This window comes from Gossypium hirsutum, chromosome D04, assembly GCF_007990345.1.
Source record: "Gossypium hirsutum isolate 1008001.06 chromosome D04, Gossypium_hirsutum_v2.1, whole genome shotgun sequence".
In the NCBI taxonomy this organism is placed as follows: Eukaryota; Viridiplantae; Streptophyta; class Magnoliopsida; order Malvales; family Malvaceae; genus Gossypium; species Gossypium hirsutum.
The window spans coordinates 3,962,436-3,982,968 of NC_053440.1; the positions used below are offsets into that span (position 1 = coordinate 3,962,436).

The following is a 20,533-nucleotide window of genomic DNA, read 5'->3' on the forward strand; positions in this document are numbered from 1 at the left end:
CCAAATTGGCCTGACTCGTGAGGCCTACACGGCCACACACTTGCCCGTCACATGGTCGTGTGTCGCACACGGCTAGGCACACGCCCGTGTGGTGTCAACAGGCCACTTTTTGACTTTCGCCAAATCTCGATTTCTCGTGTTTTTGTTACATACCTGGCTCATTTTTTATGTGAAAGCAATGCTGAAACCAGCAGAACCTAGAAACGGCATACCAAACACCATTTTAGCAATTTAATTTATGAATCGACAATAATAACCCGAACAATACACACGAACTTACCGGCGACAAAAATAACCTCTAACAAGAATCAGGTCATTGGAGCGCAAATCGCTACTTCATAGTCTTCTCCTACGCAATGCACATTCACAGAGATTAAATCCCCTTACTTCACACCATTAATGAAATTCAAATGGAAAGAAACAATCTCAAACAGCTTACAGAAATTGAAGCCCACAGACAAGTGAAACCCCACTTACTAGAATCACATGATGAACACCGAAATTTTTGAAATACAACAACACGGACCACAGGTTATAGATAGGATTGTAGGAAAACGAAAAGAAAAAGAAAAGTTACAGAGAGAGGAAGGAACTAACGTTAGAAGCAAAGTTTGGGAAGAGAGAAAATAGAAAAAAATAAAAATTAAATTCAAATAAAATCCCCCAAATTAAGGCATGATCTCACACTCCAACCAATCTTAACTACCCACTCACTCATCCACTAACGCAGATTTTCAACTCCACCGAACCTCTATCAGACTATCAAAACAAAAATATCACCCATGCTTGTACGGGGATTCGAACACGAGACCATAGGGCAAGCTAACACCTTTTCACTCGACCCAACAAACTTATTCTAATATGAGTTTACCAAAAATATAATATAAGCCCACCCAACAGAGATTAGGCTAGGCGAAAAAATAATAGAATTTGCCAAAAGTGGGACTTGAACCCAAGATCTCAAACACACATTCAGAACACTTAGCCATAAAGCAAATACTCATTTATGATAGAATTCACAGAAACCTAGTTAAGAAATTTAGGGCGTTATAATTTTTGATCATCAACATATTCTACTATCGGTAATTGATAAATGCCAAAAGTAACATGTTTTAGCCTCACTCTTAATGTATTTTTGAATGATTATTCGATTTAAAATGGTAAATTTTATGCTCATAATCCTTTAAATTCACGTTTCTATACTTAAGAGAGCATTTGGGAGCAAAAGGAGCGAAAAAAGAGCAAAAATTAGAAATTTAGAGCAAGTTTCAAGAGCCACACGAGTTGGGTCATTCCACACGGGCTAGATATACGACCATGTGCTAGACTGTGTGGAAATCACGAAACACACTCTAGACCTATGGGAAAACCTATTTTTTAGATTTTTCGGGCATTCTAAGACCTATATATGACAAAATAAGAAGAGGGGAGTGAGTCGTCATAGAATACTCAAGAAAACAACTCAGAAAATACCATTGAAGCAGATTTCCATAAAGATTGAAGATCTCATTTTGATTTCTTTGAAGTTTATTATGAATTTCTTTATTTCTTGTGTTTATACTGTCTTTGGATGTTTTTATTTGCTATAATGAACTAATTTTCTAAATACTTAAGAAGATGAACCTTAGGATGAATTCTGTTATTTGATTTTTATTTTTACGCAATAAATACTTGGATCTTGTTCTCAATTATGTGTGTTTAATTCTTGGTTTGATATTTTTAGATTATTAATCCAAGTTTGATGTGCTTAAATCAGAGGAGGAATAGACCCTGTTTAAGAATAGATCTAGCATAATTGAATGGAGTTGCATACAATCCTAGAAATAGGACGATATATATCTACCGGATTAGAGTCAAATCTAATAAGAGAATCCATAAATCGAGTTAATACAATATTAGGGGTTTTAATTAGAAAGAAATTTAAATTAATCAACCTAGAGTTCGTTAATTTTAGTCTTGAAGAGAGATATTAGCATAATTTAGGGATTTTTTCAAATCAAGATACTAAGTGAAGAAATTGCATAATTTAGATTGATAATGACAGACGAAATCTAGGTGAATTCTTTTCTGGGTATTGTCTCGCTTCTTGGTCGTTAATCATTCATTTCCCTGATTTAATCTTTGACGTGTTCTTTAGCTAATTAATTTAGTTAATTTTAGTTTTAATCAATCACTCCAATTTTTTAATTAAATAATAGAAAGACGATCATTACTAGTACTTTTAGTTCTTGTGGGAACGATATCTGTGCTCACCATAGCTATATTATTAATTGATAGGTGGCACTTGCCTTAGTCAGATTTTTAGTTGGTTTACAACTGCAATCAATAATCTATACATAGTAGTATCGAACCATCTTTTTTCTTGACAAATAACACTGGAGCTCCCAGGGCGATATACTATGGCGTATAAAGCCATGGTCTAGTAAATCTTACAATTGCAATTTTAACTCCTTTAACTCAGTTAGCATCATTCGATACAAAGCAATTGATACCAAAGCTATACCAAAAAAGACTTAGTTGCGAACTCAACTTCCCTATCGGGGGTAATCCCGATAGTTCCTCAAGAATCACATCAGGAAACTCACACACGATTCAAATCTTACTTATCTGACTTTCATCTAAGTTCGAGTTAATAACATATGCTAGAAAAGCTCTGCAGCCTTGATTCAAGAGTTTACTAGCTCAAATTGACAAAATGGTTATAGTCGAACCACTCAATCTGATGTCATTTACGTTCCTGATTTCACCATTTGGACTTAGAATAGAGAAATTCTCTTTACGACAGTCTAAGATAACTCCATGCTCGGTCAACCAATCTATTCCCAAAATCTCTTATAGGACCTCTTACCCTACCCACTGATAAAGACAGCTGACAATATCAGGTTTTTTTTTGTCTAACAAATCTTGTGGTCACTCTCTAAGATTTATGAGTCTCCTTAGTTCTCTTAGGTATCGGATGCGAACTAAAGGTCCTCGTTAGCTTTCCAAGAGCTAGAGAGGGTTCAGATTTCTTATCAAGGTCTATGGCCTACTTCACCATTTTGGCCCGCTTAGTCAGATCAACAAACTCGTTAATTTTATGTGAAGCCAACTAAACTTTGAAATCATTTCGTAACCCCCGAAGAAATCACTTACAACTTTCCTCTTTTAATGGTACGAGTTCTAAGGTGTATTTACTAAATTGCAGAAATTCACGCTCATAATCAACCACTGTCCTCTTGCCTTGTTTCAGTAATAGGAACTCTTGTTTTTTATTCTCCAAATAAAACTCACCAACATACTTTTTCTAAAATTTAATATGAAAGAAATCTCAATCAATCTAATCAACGGATACGTGTTGGGTAATAGTCTGCCACCACGTACATGTTTTTCCTTGTAGATAAGAAACGACATATGTAACACATTTACGGGGAGTGTATTATAGCTGTTGTAGTACTCGATTTGTAGATTCCAGCCATATCTTAGCTATCAAAGGACCAACTTCTTTTACTCTCCTAAATTTAGTGGCACCGTATTTACGTAGCTCTTTAATCGGGGCTCGTCGAACTTTGGGCATAGTTACAGCTATAGGAGTAGTCGACACCCTTTAAAAGGCCTCTGTATTATATGAAGCAAATTTTCATCTCTTTGACCTTCAAGTCTATGCTTAGCAGCCTTGGGTTGATGAGCACCAGCTGAATCTACGCTAGGTGCTCTAGATATGATCTTGTTTTCACTTTCAGTAAAGCGACCACTATTGTAAACATCATTACAGCTTCGTTTTTTGATTCTGTAAACATATTTAGCTATAAAACAAAGAGATTTTATAATCAACATCAAAATCCCAACTCGACTTTGGCATGTACGTCTAGACTCAATTTTGAGCTTGATTTAGTTTGATAATTGACTAAACCTATAGCTCTGATACCAATAAATGTAACACACTAATACCTGACCAAATCATTAGATCTGAGTTACAAGATGGCACATTCGTTGTCGGAGCAACTACGGTAAACCATAATCAATTTATATGAGTTAATGATTAAATTCAATCAAAACATGCATTCAATATGATATACAATTATTATCGGGTGTTACACAAGCTTACGAAAGCTCAATTCTATCATGAGATCAAACTAGGACTGAACTGTAAAATTTTCAAAAGTGGGTATACCGATATTAGGGCTTGGTATCACGACACTGAAGACAGTATCCAAACTTCAAATTTCATCAGGTGGGTAACGCAATATCTAAGGTTTGGTATAGCGATATCGAAGATAGTATTCAAATTTCCCATCTTGAGGGCCAAATTGTAAAGATTTCAAAATTGAGTATCGCGATATCCAGGGCTTGCTATCGTGATACCAAAGAAGGACCACTAGGTCTTTGATTTTTGGCAAAAATGTACATTTCCAAAACCTGTAAATCTTCCCAGTACAAACACCTACACTCCCATATACATATGTGCATCTATTAAACAACAAATCAATACAAATACAATAGTTAACATCCATTTAAAGCATACCAAAACCTCAATTATCAATTGACTTATACCTTATCAATTATAAACTAGCGATATTATCATCAATAAGCATACCATTTAGTACCATTCATTTTAACGTGTACATTCATACTAAGATCATCGAGTTCTTACTATCACAACCAAATTTTATAACATTTAAAGCAAATATGCAAATATTCATAAGCATATTTCAACCATATGGCCAAATTGTACACTAAAAGCTACCAAATCCCAAAAGATATATAACTTCAAAACAACTAAAATATGACTTAACTTGGAACATGCCATTTACTATCAAAAGAGATTCACAAACAATGTTGAGTTTGAGATTCTATCTGGATGCTGAAATCAATGCTCGGGATCTTACTTTAACCTAACCTGCACACGGGAAACGAAAACCGTACACTAAGTAATAAACTCAGTGGTATTCTATAATCGAACATTATAACACAACTTAAGTCAATTAAAAACACTTAATTAAATTTCATTCAATACAGATGCCAAACATGTTATAATGTACCATTTTGCCATTTAAATCATTTCATTCATGTTCAATAACTAGTATAGGAGTATCATAAATTAGTACAACATGTCCCAAATCGAATTAGTCGATTTGTCTCAATTTCATACCAAACTTTCAGAATTATAATCTAGCGTACATAATTCTTTTCACATTAGTAATTCATTTCATATGCCACTTTCAATCTTGCATTTTAGATCCCTATTAACCTGACTCAGACTCAAATGAATACACAGATCCAACCAACACACCAATTTGGCACCTAGTGCCTCATCGAACAATTCCGAAGTAAATAAATTATGTCTGGCGCTCATCGGTATAAATTAAGTAAAATTTGTGCCCAAACTCATTGTACCCAACACTCATCGACTCATAGTCAAAGTAACCCATACTCGATCTGTCTTATGGCATGCCAATTATATCTGATTATGCTCGAATAGTTAATATGGTAACAATACATTTGAATAACCATTGTGTTTAATTCACATCTCATCAATTTAATTCATAGTTCAAATAATTAATTTATTAGATAGCATATCCTATTTCAGCCCAATTCAAAGTCAATTTCATAATTTCTTCGAATTATATTATTTTTAATTTAGTCCTCTATCTCAATAATGAATCAAAATTGTATAAATCCAACTTGATTTATCAATTCTAACTCACCTCATAATCTTACAATGCAAAAAAAAAAAAGGTATACAACAATTGAAGTGATTTGAATTATAGAAATACAAACTAAAAACTTTGAGTTATTCGTCGACTACTTTAGCTTTTCCTTTTCCTCTCGAGTAATCCAGGTCAACGTTAGCTATGAATTATCATAAACATACAATACGATCAATATTCAACCAAAATTACAGTCAATTGTCATTTTTATACAAATTTTATATTTTATTCAATTTAGTCCCTAAAACCGTGACTAACATAATTTTCAATTTGAAACTCCAAATTGAAATCTGATTTCACTCTTATCCATTAGGGACCTCCTATTTCTTATTTTTATATCTAATTTTATAATTTATTCATTTTAGTTCCTAATGTATGAAACTATCAGTTTACTTCACAATTTAGTCCTTTTCATATCTAAGCTTAAAACCTATCAATTTAACACCTAAAAATTCAAGAAATCATCAATGGTAACTTCCTAAAACTTTAAAAATTTTAGAAATTGGTACATAGGCTAGCTAAATCAAGCTCCCATTACCTCAAAAACAGAAAAATTATAATAAAATGACTAAATTGAACTAACCAATATATAGCCAAAGTTTGAAAACCCTTATGTCAATTTTACGCATCTTCTTCTTCAATGTTCGGGTGTGGAAATATGGAGAAAAATTTTCTTTCTTTCCACCCGAACTATGTTTTATATATTTATTTTATAATTATAATAATTAAATTAAATTAACATTTTATAACATATATTTATAAAATACTCACTAGTGCCTACTAATATTTCTAAGGTGGAATACTTGTTATTTTAAACATTGGGTTATTTGCAATTTAAGTTCTCGATCCTTTTACTAATTAAAAACCTATAGTGATTGGACTTTACAATTTAGTCCTTGAACCTTAATTAATCACCATTTCAGAAAAATTATCTATCCAAACTTCAATTGACTTAAATAATAACTCCCATAAATATTATATAAAAATATTTACGAACTCAGTTTATGGAAATGAGGTCCTAAAACTGTATTTTCCGATACCACTAACTTTCAGGTTGTTACATTCCATGAATAAATAATATTGTAATTAATAGACAATGAGTCGAAAATTAATTACAAATTATTTGATTCCTAATTATATACATGTCAAATAGGTCAATTCGCTAGTTTAGTACAACTCTAAACAATTTGCAATTGAATTTATATGATGAATGAATGGAAACGACGAATTAGAGAAATAGATTACATGTATCACTATCTATAGTGAATGATTTTTCTCGCCATATACAAGAGATTGCTTCTTTGATCTGATTTTTCGATATAAATACTGGACAAAGTATGGATATTTTACTATTGTTAGTAAAATAGGATTCTCTTCTTAGGATCTTAGTTTCTTCACTTGTATTAGACTCAACAATGGCTTGCATTGCATTGGTGTTGATTTTACCAAAATTTCGAGGTTTACAATTTTTAATTTTTATTAATTATTTACATTTTCTCACTTTTATTAATTTTTATTATTATTTAAGCTTCCTTTATTTGCCTTCTTTTATCATTTTCATAGAAAATTTAATTTAAATAATATTTTTTTATTTATCCTTAAAAGTATATTTAAAGTTAAAATTTAAAAAATAAAACATAATATAATATTTATCAAAAAAATAAATATTATTTATTTGATTAAAATAATTTTTTTGCATGATATGTTTTTAGCGGCATTTTTGCGAGAAGCGTCGCTAAAGGTTTGTTCTATAGCGACATTTGTGATAAAAAACGCCGCTAAAGATCATGGTCTTTAGCGGCATTTGTGGTAAAAGCGCCACTAAAGAACATGGTCTTTAGCGGCGTTTGTGGGAAAAGTTCCGCTAAAGGTCGTGGTCTATAGCGGCGTTTGTGGAAAAAGCGCCACTAAAGGTCCTGGTCTTTAGCGGCGTTTATTTCCAAAAACGCCACAAAAGTTAGCAACGTGTTCAATAGCGGCGTTTTTTGCGGCGCTTGTAAAAGCGCCGCAAATACTTTAAGTGGCATTAAAAAGCGCCGCTAAAGGCCTAAAAATGCCGCTAAAAACCTGTTTTGGTGTAGTGTTCGAAGTAAAAATTGAATTAATGAGTCATCTCAGTTTTAGTGAAAATTAATTATATTCATTTACTCATAGATTCTAGTACGACAAAGTCACCATGACTTTAACAAATTTAGACTTGGGTTGAGAAAATAATTTAATTAAGAAATTAAATAAATATATTTTAATTAATAAATAATATTTTTTTAGAATAGAAAACTAATTATTGGGTTTGTAAATTGTATTAATTGATTTAAAGACTATATAATACATATAATTAATACCCAATACAAGAGACTGGCTTAGAGGCCCGTCTGACCACAATTGGGTGGCAAACCTTAGTCCTAAAGACTAAGTGTTGCTACCCCTAGGTATTCCCTGAGAGAAATATTTTAAATTTTCTATTAAAATAATCTTATTTATTTAACCATTGTTCAAGTAAGACTTTTGTATTTTTCTCTATAAATAGAGATCATTTTGGTCAAAAATCAAGGAATGAATAAACTGCCTAACTCAAAGCACTTGCATTGATTTGGTTAGAGTTTATTACTATAAACAATACAATCACTCGACTTAAATAATGATAATAATTTTCCACTGTGCAACAAAATTGATTTCTCAACCAAAATTTTCCAACCGTTCATTGCAAATGCAAGGAGAGGGTAATAGAGTGATGTGGAAAGGGAAGGGCCTTCCACTCTTTTTACTTAATTTTGGGGATAAGTTTTCATGGGACTTACCATGATTGCCATATGTGTGTTAATTATTACATTAAAATGATGATTATAAACTAAGTGAAAAGGAGTAAAACATGTTTGGTAAAGTAAGGAAAATGTATTTAAAATGTTATTGAATTAAACAATTAGACTAAGAATATGATGCGCACTTATGTATGTATGAACATGCACATGTGAATGAAATAAGGGCATTCTCATTAAATTAACATGTTGAATATGAAAATGTGCTTTGCTCTTGTAAATATGTTTTATGGAATTGATACATGAGAAATTTATGCTCCGTTTTGACAACGTGGCATGAAAACTTGAGTATACAAGTTGCTATGGTATGTACATGTCATTATTATGTTATAAGTACTTGATTATATGGAAATTTCCTTGTAAACTTGATAAAAGGGTTAGGATATGGTTGACATGCCAATAGGAATAATTTAGCACTTGTTTGGGTTATATAGATATTTGGAACCTTGATATGCTACCCTCATCTTGACATTGTTATGGGGGCCAAAGGGAACATTCTCCTTTTGAGAACATTGGTTGTGTTTGGTTGAAGCACTAATAGTGCCACATCTTTGGTTGTGTTTGGTTAGGAATGCACACATAGTGTAATATACATTCGATTGTGTTTGGGTGGAATTTCTTATGTGTCTGAGTCCCATTTTACCAATGTTACATTGTGGCATGTACTTAAAGTTTCAAACATGTATATATATGGTAGTTTCATATGTCATTAAGTATTTTGAGATATTGAGTATTGAATTGTTGAGTTGGAGGCTCATTTGATTGACTTTAACTTTGGTGATGTATGATCTTTTGTCTAAGCATGCATGCTCTTTATTCTTTTGGTCTTGAGCTAGCAAATGAATGATTGTTAAACTTAAATTAGGTGTTTTTAATGAGGGTTTCTAATGTCTTCATGGTATGTTTCAATGATATATGGATATGAGCTAAGCTATAATGTGTTTGAGATTGTAATTACATGTTTTCAATGCCATTATTGAGTGTGTTTGATGGTTGCTTTATCAGGAGGTGTTTGATGTGTATTGTAGGTGTTTCCAACTTGAATATTTGGTTCTTTTCTTCAAGGTTTCGATACCTTGCTCATAAGTATTGAAACAACTAAGTCAGTAGCCCAATTTTGGCTCTAGAGGTCTAAGGTATTAGTACCTGGCTCAGTAATTTTGGAACAACTAAGTCAGGCGACAAAAATGTACAAAACTTGGGAGATGTATTAATACATCTCTCTAGTGGTACCGATACAACTATGGCAGATCCACTACACTATTTTGGGCCGTTTTGACTTTTGGGGGCTTATTTTGGTTCTCGGACGCTTTTGATCACCACGTACCACTTTTAAATGATCTTTAGTTGTTTCTAAAGCCTCTAAATTATTCTAAACTTGGTTTAGTCATTTTATATAAATGCTTTGAAGTTTGAAATAATTCCAAGATTCTTGTTACGTAAATGGTCTAGTAGTATCTTCCATCTGTACTAGACGTCAAGACGAGTAAAAAGTGTTACACCAATTGTTTCTAACGTGAACCGTCACGTTAGCAACGTAACAACCAAAGATGAAAAATATTAGTCAAATGGCTTAATTGATGTAATTGAAAATTTAAAACCTTAATTAAATACATTTTTCAAAAATAGAGGGATTTTTACCACTTTGCACCTAAAAACTAATATCGTAGTAAAACATAAGGAGTTTTACAAATTTCGCATCAATAAATTTCTATTTCCAATATAGTTTAAATGAGTTGCATTTTTTAGTGAGCGCAAGTAAGGAAAACGATACGGTGTCGGATTGTGTAAAACGCGGGTGAAAAGAAGGCGGACAAAGGAAAAATAAAAAAGGAAAAGAAGAGTTGGTGGATTTTTGATGGTTGGTTTTTATCATTTTCAATTTCAATTTCCTTTTTATTATGTGGAGAAGAGAAAAGAACGCTCTTTCGCTTTTATTAAAAAAACATAAAAAAATAATTTTAAAAATAAGATATTTGCATGATGAAAAGCTCCTTTTTAGTAATTTTTTTCGTCTCTAAAACGGGTAACGGTTTTTTATTTCTAGCTTTTTGGTTTCTGTTAGGAAGGAGGAGAGCGAGAGAGTGAGGGCGTGGTTTTGTGACTGGGAATGAGAATTGGGACGTAGAGGTGGTGCTAACGTGACAGTCGTGGTGATGGAGGAAGACGACTGCTGAATGGAATTCTCATTCGGTGCCGGAATTCCGATGTCCCGAACACCAGCGGCGGGGCCTGAAGGAACGTCGCTTTCACCGTCTTTGAATCAAGGCCTCTCTCTACCCTTGGTTTTATTTCTTTAAGCTAGTTTATTTTTATCAGCATTATTTTATTCTTATTTCTCGTTTTTTTTATTTTGTGAAACGCAAGAAAATGCGGTTTACATGTTCTTTTTCCTATCGTTAATTCTTCTTTTGGCCATTTTTGTGGTGAACTCTGGTTTGATCACTTTAAAAAAATATCAATTTTCTTAGGTTAAGTTTTAAAAAAATTATGTAAAATTTTGAATTTCTATATTAATCTTAAAATTTTAATTGTGTTTCAGAAAATGAAAAGGAAGAAAATTTATGGTGATCATGAATTATTGCAGCTTTCATCATGATGACGTGATCGAATGTGATGCAGTTCTTATTTTTATACGTGTATATATGAATTTGTATATGTGTGTATATAAATAATGATGATGAATTTTGTTGTCAAGAAAAAAACAAGTTGTTCAAGCAATCTTGTCATAGTACCTTTTCTACGAATTTTATTTGATCATACTAAAACCTGAGCTGCACTAATTTTCTATGTATGAGATTTTGAGCTGTTCTGTTCATCAAATGCAATTGAGGTGGATATGATTGTTCTAGTTGGTCTCTGTTTACATCTTTTTGTTTTTATCACTGTTACACTGAGGGTTATTTAATATTTAAGATTGGTTCCTCATTTTTTCATTGAATGTTAGTGGAAATGCAATTAGACACTATAGTGGCATTAGGTTTAGACTAAATAATCATTCTTTTGCTGGAATTTACGAGTAAAACTGTAAAAGTTTGGTACTTTTGCCTGAGATTTTGTCATAAAATCTAGGAGGGTACATGGTTGCGAGAAAAAATATCTACCTTGTTTTTTTCTAATTAAACATATGGTCTTTCTTTTATTTTTACTTTTTGAAAGTAAGAAGTTGGGGTTGATAATCAAATATACTTAGATTTCTCCTTGTTTACATGTTATATGTTATTTATATGAAGCAATGTTCTTTTTTTTTTTTTTGAAAGAATATATGAAGCAATGTTCATCATGCAGGAAGAGGGACATATAACATAGAATCATGATTCTCCAATGAGTTCATTTGGTTTGTGATGGACATAAAAAAGAAAAAATATGAACCTTTTGTCTGATTTTCTTTTGTTCTTTAGACCTAACTACTCATCTTTCCAATGCATTGCTTTTAACATTTCGGCCTACTTTTTGGAAAGGTAAGGAAAGGAGGGAGAATGGGTGGTGGGAGTGTGAGGAGAAGAGGGGGCCGGAGAGAGTGGGTAAGGTTCCTTTTGCTTGGATTTCTTGAAAAAGGATAAAAAGGAACCAGTAGGTTCCCATAGTGACAATGAAATGAAATGAAAACTTATAATGCTTCTTTAACTAGTATTATTTATATGTTAAAATGATAAGTCTAATTAAAGAGAAACATTGTCTATACAATGAAATATTTTTATTGGGGAATATATTGAGTGTGTTATGTTGTAAGAAATTTTTTTACTAATTGAAAATTCCAATACCCTTTTGTTGTTCTTTGACTCAATTTTGTGATGTATTTTCTGAACCTTTTGGTTTAATATTAATTCAGATGGTACGTGGCAAATAAACTTGAGATCCAGTGAAACAATGGAACCTGGTCCCTACCCAGAGCGTCCTGGAGAACCAGATTGTTCTTACTATATAAGGACAGGCCTTTGTAGATTTGGGGCGACATGTCGTTTTAATCATCCTCCTAACAGAAAGCTGGTATAAAGCCACGGCTTGCTTGGGAAATTCTTATTATTTTGGATTTAATGCTTTATGAGTGAGATATTATTGGTACAATGCGAAAAAGCTTCTCAATTTATTTATTTGCAGTTCTCAAACCTTTTATTTATCATTGACATAATATTGGTAGTTAAAGTTGTAGACATTTGAAACTTTTACACATGGCTATACTTTATCTACTATAATAATTTCATTTTAACTTTGCCCTACTACAAGTTTGAGATTTTAAATATTTCATTTCAAATGTTTATTTCAATTATATCAAATTCCAGGCGATTACTACTGCAAGGATGAAAGGAGAGTTTCCGGAAAGAGTAGGACAACCAGAATGTCAGGCATGTATTTCTTCCTTGGTTTCTCAAATGACAATAATGTTTCTGCTTTTACTTGTGCTTTACAACTTGCAACGTATGACATTCTGATTAACATGAAGTATATTACTTTTATCCATCTAAAAGAGGAAATTTATTTTATTGTTGTACCTTGGGGATTTTACTCATCAAAATGATGAGCTAAACATTTTAATACTTTAGTGAATGCGATTATTCTAGATTGATAGAGATATTTCTTTACAAATTTAAATGGATTTGACTGTTAGATCAGTTCTTTTGCTGCTCGGAATTTGTTTGGATCTATATGGTTGATGCACTAGAATCAAACAAGTGTTCCTTCTTATTTTGAAGTTGTCCATAATGAATCAAGGATTACTTTCAGGTCTAGAATGAAATCCCACTGAATGTTGAACAGAGTGTGACTCATGTGATTACAGGTTGAAATAAAATTTATTCAAAATAATTGTGTAAGTGATGCAAATTATTGATGATAAAAGTTTCTATTACTTCATGAATGGTCTCTTCCTCCCTTGTCTCTGCTTTTTCCTCTAAATATTTTTCTCTTGAGCAATTTATAAGACATTCCAGTTTTGTCTTGATTCCTAGTATCAGAAAATAAACAAAAAAAGAAACTAAGAAAATGGAGATATGCTAATAATTTAGCCTGGAAAAAGGTTTACTTCTGGCTTTAGTGTTGAATAACAATCAAACTTTGAGTGAACTCTTAGCTTGACTAGCTTATTGGCTTCTCCTAATATTTGCTCTATTCTTGGATGTTATTTTCGCTCTTCCTATTCTAGAAGGCAAGATTGCATTGACTCTTGCTTTTGTTGCATGAGAAGCTAATTTAAAATCTTAACAGAAGCTACTATTTTGGTTTTACTTCCTCATATCTAATATGTGACTTTATGTTTCTCATTTTCATGTATGTTTGGATGAGACAACTGACATTTTGCTCTGAACTGCTCTGCAGTACTACCTGAAAACAGGAACTTGCAAATTTGGAGCAACATGCAAGTTTCATCATCCTAGAGACAAAGCTGGGATAGCAGGAAGAGTTTCCTTAAATTTTTTGGGTTATCCTCTTCGCCCGGTATGGATTTCTTTTCTCTTTTACTGTGTACAACACAATTTATAACATGCAAATTTAAGGCAATATTCAAGTTAATCTTTGTTCAATTGTATGGTCAAACTGACTGAATGATATATCATTTAGATCCAATATGAAAAATACACACGCATAGAGAATTAGGATCATAATGTCAAATCTTATTGCTTGCTATAACTCAAAGCGAATCTTTTATTAGCTTTGAGTTATGAATTTGTTTTTTTAACTTTAAATATGGATTTCATGAACAAAAATACTGTTGAATTTTGGACCATTAATGGCCTCATGGTTGAGGTTGAATTCTTGTGCAAACTTGGACCTCATTAAGGCAAGCTGTATTTCTTCAATGATTAATTTCTAACCGGTTTTTTGGTGGTTAATTTCTAACCGGTTTTTTTGTGGTTATTAGTGTTTCATAGGCTTAATAATGTAACTTGTTTCCTTTCTACTTTTTCCTTCACAGAATGAGACTGAGTGTGCATATTATCTAAGAACTGGACAATGCAAGTTTGGGAGCACTTGTAAATTCCACCATCCTCAACCAACTAACATGATGGTTTCCTTGCGAGGATCTCCTATTTATCCGACTGTCCCATCACCAACCACTTCTGGTCAGCAGTCATTTCTAGGAGGGCTTACAAACTGGTCAAGAGCCTCTTTCATTCCCAGTCCCCGTTGGCAAGGTCCTTCAAGTTATGCACCTTTGATTTTACCCCAAGGGATGGTATCGGTTCCAAGCTGGAATGCTTACGGTGTAAGCTTTTCCTTTGCTTATTACTTATGTTGTATTCATTAAGCATGCCTATTTAGCATTTACATGTGATTGGACAGCATTAGAGGTGAAAAGTGACTAGTGAAACAACTTTGACCTTTTTTTTCCCTTGAAAGAAGTAGCATATTCTTAGCTTGATTATGGTCACATGCAGCTAATAGTTGTGTGCTTTATTTGATGGAGCTGTCAAGCGACAGAAATGGTAATTTCATGATACTTGTCATCAACAAAATTAGACAGGATTGTTTAAGGGAGCCTAGAATTAAGTGTGGTGGAGGTTGGATAAGGCCTTTAAGATCACAAGTAAATAGTACTGGTGCTGTTACCAATGGTAGTGGAGTTGTATTGCTTTTTGTTGTTGTTGAACTTGTGGCTGGCTGATGGTGTGCTGGGAAAGTATGATTTTCTGCAGATTTGGTTGATATTCTGAAGGAAAGTATATAGGCGTTTAAACATGACTCATCTATTTCTGATCATGCTTATTAGTAGGTTTTAAGGTGTAGAATCAAATAAGCATGTCAAACTCTGGGTCACTAGAACGGAGTCTTTGCTAGTGGTTTGGCCCAAATGGCTTGATGGCATTTCTAACATTATCATTTATAAAAGTGCCCGAGAGCATAGATCTACTCTCTTTTTATTTATTTATTTATTTATTTCCGCTTGCATTTAATTATACAAATTACAGAATTTGATTGTGTTAGTTGATACCTTAACTTGCGATCATTAGGAAGTGCTAACATTTATTCTCAAAAAAATGAATAAAAGGAGTAGCATGTTTCTGATACTTTTCATTTCTTCAGGGTCAGTTGGCTTCAGTATCTTCTTCAGAGAACCTGCAGCAGACAAATGGAAATAACCAAATCTATGGAACCTCTCGTCCAAATGAATCAGCATCTGCGGGATCTCAAGCCTTATTTTCTCAATTTCGTTCTGGCTCTGCCCCTGTAGGTTTTTATGCATTGCAAAGGGAGAATGTATTTCCTGAGAGACCTGGCGAGCTCGAGTGCCAATTTTACATGAAGACTGGAGATTGTAAATTTGGTGCAGTTTGTAGATTTCATCATCCAAGAGAGAGAGTTCTTCCTGCCCCTGATTGCATATTGAGTCCTATAGGCCTTCCTTTACGTCCGGTGAGTTATATAAACTACCATTTACTTTCATGACCTTTTCTTCATGAAAACCTTGGCTTCCTAATTGTTGAGTTTTATTTGTAGCTTAAGCTAATAAATCTTTTTATGTTAAAAAATGGATATTTTCCTTGATACTCTTGCTGGGGAATTGATAGTTTGTTGTTTCTATAGAAAATTTTAAATTAGAGTAGAAGGTATTAACTTAAATATAAGTTGTCGTGTATTTTGGGACAAAGGATGATCTCCTTACATGTTTATTGGGTTTAGTAAACAAGGATTTTAGAGGTTTTATTTTTGGATCAAAAGGTCAATGACTTTGGTTGTGTTTTGACTAAAAAGTGATGCAAAAAAGGAGAGTATTGGCTGCATTGAAGATAGGAAGTGTTTTGCCATCAATTCTAGGATTGATAATAGTAATGAGATTCGCTAAGATAAGCTGTCAACACTTCTCCTCAAATTGGTGCATAGATGTCACACATGCCCAATTTGCAAACCAAATTATGATAGCTTCTGCTGTTAAGTCCTTTAGTGAACACATCAGCTAATTGCTTGTCAGAGGCTACATAACTTGAGCCCAAGATTCTGACAGACAACTTTTCTTTGATGAAGTGCCAATAAATTTCTATGTGCTTTGTTCGATCATGTTGTATTAGGTTTTGGGCTATACTGATGGCGGCCTTGTTGTCAATATAAGGATAATTTTCCTTTATTCGACAACTTTAATTCTTCCATAATTTTTAATAACCACAGTAGCTCACAAACACCTTGAGCCATGGCTCTGTATTCTGTCTTAGCACTTGATCAAGCAACGACACTTTGCTTCTTGCTTCTCCAAGTGACTAAGTTTCCTCCCATAAGTGATGTAGACCTCTTATCATCCAGAGACCCAACCTAATCTGCATCTGTAAAAGCTTCTATTTGGAGATGACCGTGTTTAGAAAAGAGGAGACATTTTCCTAAGGCATACTTTAGGTAGCGTAGAATGCGAAAGATAGCCTACATATGAGACTCTCAAGGATCATGCATATACTGACTTACAAAATTGACTACATATGCTATGTGAGGTCTAGTGTGAGAGATAAATTAGTCTACCAACTAGTCTTTCATATCTTTCTTTATCCACTGACTCTCCTATTCTAGCTTGCAACTTATGGTTGCTTTCTATAAGTGATTCTGCGGGTTTGCATCCCACCATACCTGTCTTAGTCAAGAGGTCTAGGATGTATTTTCTTTGAGATAAGAAGATTTCTTTCTTTGATCTGGAAACTTCAATTCCCAGGAAATATTGTAACTTTCCTAGATCTTTTATTTCAAATTCTCGAGCCAAACATTGTTTCAGTTGAGTCATTTCTTCCTCATCGCCTCCTATCATCACTATGTTATTAGCATATACAATAAGAAGAGTGATCTTACCCTTGTAATGTTTCATAAAAAGGGTATGATTAGCATTGCTTTGTTGATACCCAAAAGTGATCATAGCTTACGAAATCTATCAAACCATGTTTTGGAAGATTGTTTCAATCCATACAAGGCTTTTTTCAATCTGCAAACTTCCCCTTGCATTTTTGCGTTATCAAATCTAGGAGGAATCTCCATATATACTTCCTCTTCTAAGTCTCCATGTAGGAATGCATTCTTCACATCAAATTGTTGTAGGTTCCAATCAAGGTTGGTTACACAAGATGACAATTCTGATGGTGTCCATTTTGGCAACAGGGGCAAACGTATCTTGATAATCTACTCCACAAGTTTGAGTGAAGCTTTTAGCAACCAATCTGGCTTTGTACGTTTCAATCGAACCATCAAACTTGTGTTTCACAATAAACACCCTTGTGCATCCCACCAAATTCTTGTCTACTGAAGGAGTTACTAGCTCTCAAGTCTAATTCTTTGCTAGTGCCTTCATTTCTTCAACCATGTCTTCTTTCCACTTGGGATCTTCAAATGCTTCACGTCAATCCTGTGGAATAGACACAGAGGACAAAGACGACAAAGACAAGGCAAATGCTTTATAGGTAGGGGACAATGAGTCATAAGAGATAAAGTTAGACATAGGGTGTTTAGTGCAGGATCTAACACCTTTTCTTTAGGCAATAAGTTTATCTAAATAATTAAGGGGTAACTCACCAGAAGAGGAAGATTCTTAGCACATAGTAGGTTGCATGACAGCTTCTTCTGTTCTAAGCCTTTTTTAATACTTCCTTAAATTTGGTTTGTCCAAACGCCCAACAATCTCCTTTTGAACAGTAGTCTCCCCCTAAGCAGTAGCTTCCCTTCGAACAATGGTGTTTTCTGGAATAACAGTCTTCCCCTGAACAATAACTTCCCCTTGAACAATGGTGTTTTCTGGAATAAAGTTTTCAATAGTTATTGAGTCAGGTATCACTTCTTCTCTCTCATTGTTCTCCCCCTGAAGAGGTGATTGAGTTGTATCATAATAGGGCTTAGTTTCTCTGAATGTAATATTTATGCTAACAAAAGTTCTTGTGAAGGAGGATGATAACACTTGTAACCTTTCTGTGTTGGAGAATACCTAATGAACATGCATTTAAGGGCTCCTGGATCTAATTTGCCTGCTTTTCGATCATGGACATAACAAACACATCCAAATATCCTGAGAGGAACAGTATAATTATTTTTACCTTGTATAGAATGTCTAATCTTCGATGTCTTCAACATAAGTTGCAATCTTATGTTTCACGTGAGCATCAATCGACTGACGATCTTCAAAAGCTCAAATGTGGTTGATTTTTTCTCACTCAAATTTGCCTTCATTGTGTTCTACCTTATGCACTTGCTATTGTAACAAGTTTTGCAATGGACATGAACTTCTTCCAATCTCACATCATATTAAAACAGTGGGGGTCTGATGTGCCTTTCTTTACTACAATAAAAACATATTGGTTTACCTTTTATATTACATATATGTTGCTGTCTAGGTACTGTTCTTTTCAATGTTGTAACATTAGATTGGACACTCCTTATAATTTCCGATCTTTGATAATTTATCAACTTGTAACAATAAGATTTAATATCTCCAATCTTTCCACAGTGATAACAAATAGGTGTTTGATCCTTCTTTTTACCTTTCTGAAGAGTAAAAGAATATCTTTAGTTTTAACAAAAATTATAGTAGTGATAGGTTCCTTACCTTTATTGATATAACCAAATCCTCTATGGCTTGGTTCAAATTTCTTTTAAGCCAAAATTTCATTAAGCTTCTCATGTTGGCCTCAAAACTTCTGCAAGACAACCTTTGAGTCAGCTAGCTCCTTCTTGGTGATTTTTAAAGCATCATCTTTTTCTTAAACCATGACTTCAAGCCTTTCCTCTTTTCATTTAAGGATGACAGCTTCTTCCCTCAAGGAATCATTCAATTAACATAATGTTTCCATCTTTTTTATCATCCAGTAATAGGCATCTTCAATTAAATAATTTGGCTCAACATCATGATTTGAATCCTTATTTGTTCCTTAGTCTGTTGGAACATGCATTGGAACAGAGGAAGTAAAAACAACAGTTGATAAAATCTTCATTTGAATCAATAAAATCACTAAACTCTTCATCACTAGCATGCGACTTTTGCTTCTTCTTGATGGTACTAACACATTCGTATTGAATGTGACAAAAACCTTTGCGTTCATAGCATTGGACTAACTTTTTTTTAGCTCAAAATTATCATCAATCAAATGAATCTTCTTGATGTGGTTGTTGCTTTTTCCATCCTTGAAATATGCTCATTAATTCTATGGTGCATGTGGGTAATTTGCATTGAGAGTTTACCTACTGTGTGCTGATGTGCTTTTATGGTGTTGCTAGCTTTATTTTTTTGCTACTGATATTGATTGCTATTTTTGCATTTTAACAGGGAGAACCTCTATGCATTTTCTATTCTAGATATGGAATTTGCAAGTTTGGTCCAAGTTGCAAGTTTAACCATCCTATGGGAGTTTTCACATTCAATTACTCTGCATCTTCTCCATTTGAAGCCCCAGTTCACCGTTTGTTGGGGTCTTCGTCAGGAAGTGGTGGGATAAACCTTTCATCAGAAGGGCTTGTTGAAGCAGGCTCTACAAAGCCCAGACGACTTTCACTGTCAGAGAACAGACAATTGTCTTCCAGTGATGACAGTATTGATACAGAGGGATAAACACGGAAACAAGATGCGCTGATTATAGTTGACAATCTTTTGGTGGATGAGGAAGAGTCATCTGTAAATTCATTTCCCATTGTTGGGGATGTACAGAGTTCATGTCAAGTTGATTCTGTTCTTTTAAAATATATGCAATTCAGTCGACAGTTGCATCTTCTGAATTTCATATTCCTGCATTTGTATAAATCTGAAACTGATGTCACATTTGGTAAACCCAATGTGAACAATTCATCTGTCCCAAAGCTGTGTTATGTTTCTTTCACAGTATGTTATACAAGGCATTTCTTTTGCAGTTTTTAAGCCTCTGATTTAAGATTTCCAGTCTGAATCCAAGCTTTCAATTCTAATACTGGTTGAGTAATTTTCTGCCACCCTGCTTTGGTTGTACACCATCGCTTCACCATCCATATCACACTTTCTTTTCCCTTTTGGTTCCTTTTCTTCTTTGACCGCACATTTGCAGACATTTCTTTAAGTATCACCCTATATTCCTCAATATTGAACGATCTTGAGTGATTTTT

At 33.6% G+C, this 20,533-nt stretch overlaps 1 protein-coding gene across 2 annotated transcripts; it reads left to right on the plus strand.

The window, feature by feature from the left end:
- The first annotated feature begins 10,363 nt into the window (after positions 1–10,363).
- Positions 10,364–20,304, plus strand: LOC107959415 (zinc finger CCCH domain-containing protein ZFN-like). 2 transcript variants are annotated; one of them, XM_016895474.2, is made up of 7 exons: positions 10,364–10,774; positions 12,339–12,496; positions 12,790–12,852; positions 13,823–13,942; positions 14,421–14,711; positions 15,530–15,859; positions 19,728–20,304. In XM_016895474.2, the coding sequence occupies exons 1-7, from the start codon at positions 10,684–10,686 to the stop codon at positions 20,007–20,009; spliced, it is 1,335 nt and encodes a 444-aa protein (XP_016750963.2). In that variant the 5' UTR covers positions 10,364–10,683; the 3' UTR covers positions 20,010–20,304. The 2 variants fall into 2 exon arrangements, with proteins under 2 accessions (XP_016750963.2, XP_016750964.2); XM_016895475.2 differs by having other exon boundaries at positions 10,468–12,030.
- The last annotated feature ends 229 nt before the right edge of the window (positions 20,305–20,533 follow it).

Excerpts from the sequence above, each read along its gene's own strand:
- LOC107959415 (XM_016895474.2), top strand. The coding sequence starts at position 10,684 with ATGGAATTCTCATTCGGTGCCGGAATTCCGATGTCCCGAACACCAGCG. Across the intron at positions 12,853-13,822 it reads TAGGACAACCAGAATGTCAG|TACTACCTGAAAACAGGAAC; the intron begins GCATGTATTTCT and ends ACTGCTCTGCAG. Across the intron at positions 14,712-15,529 it reads CAAGCTGGAATGCTTACGGT|GGTCAGTTGGCTTCAGTATC; the intron begins GTAAGCTTTTCC and ends TCATTTCTTCAG.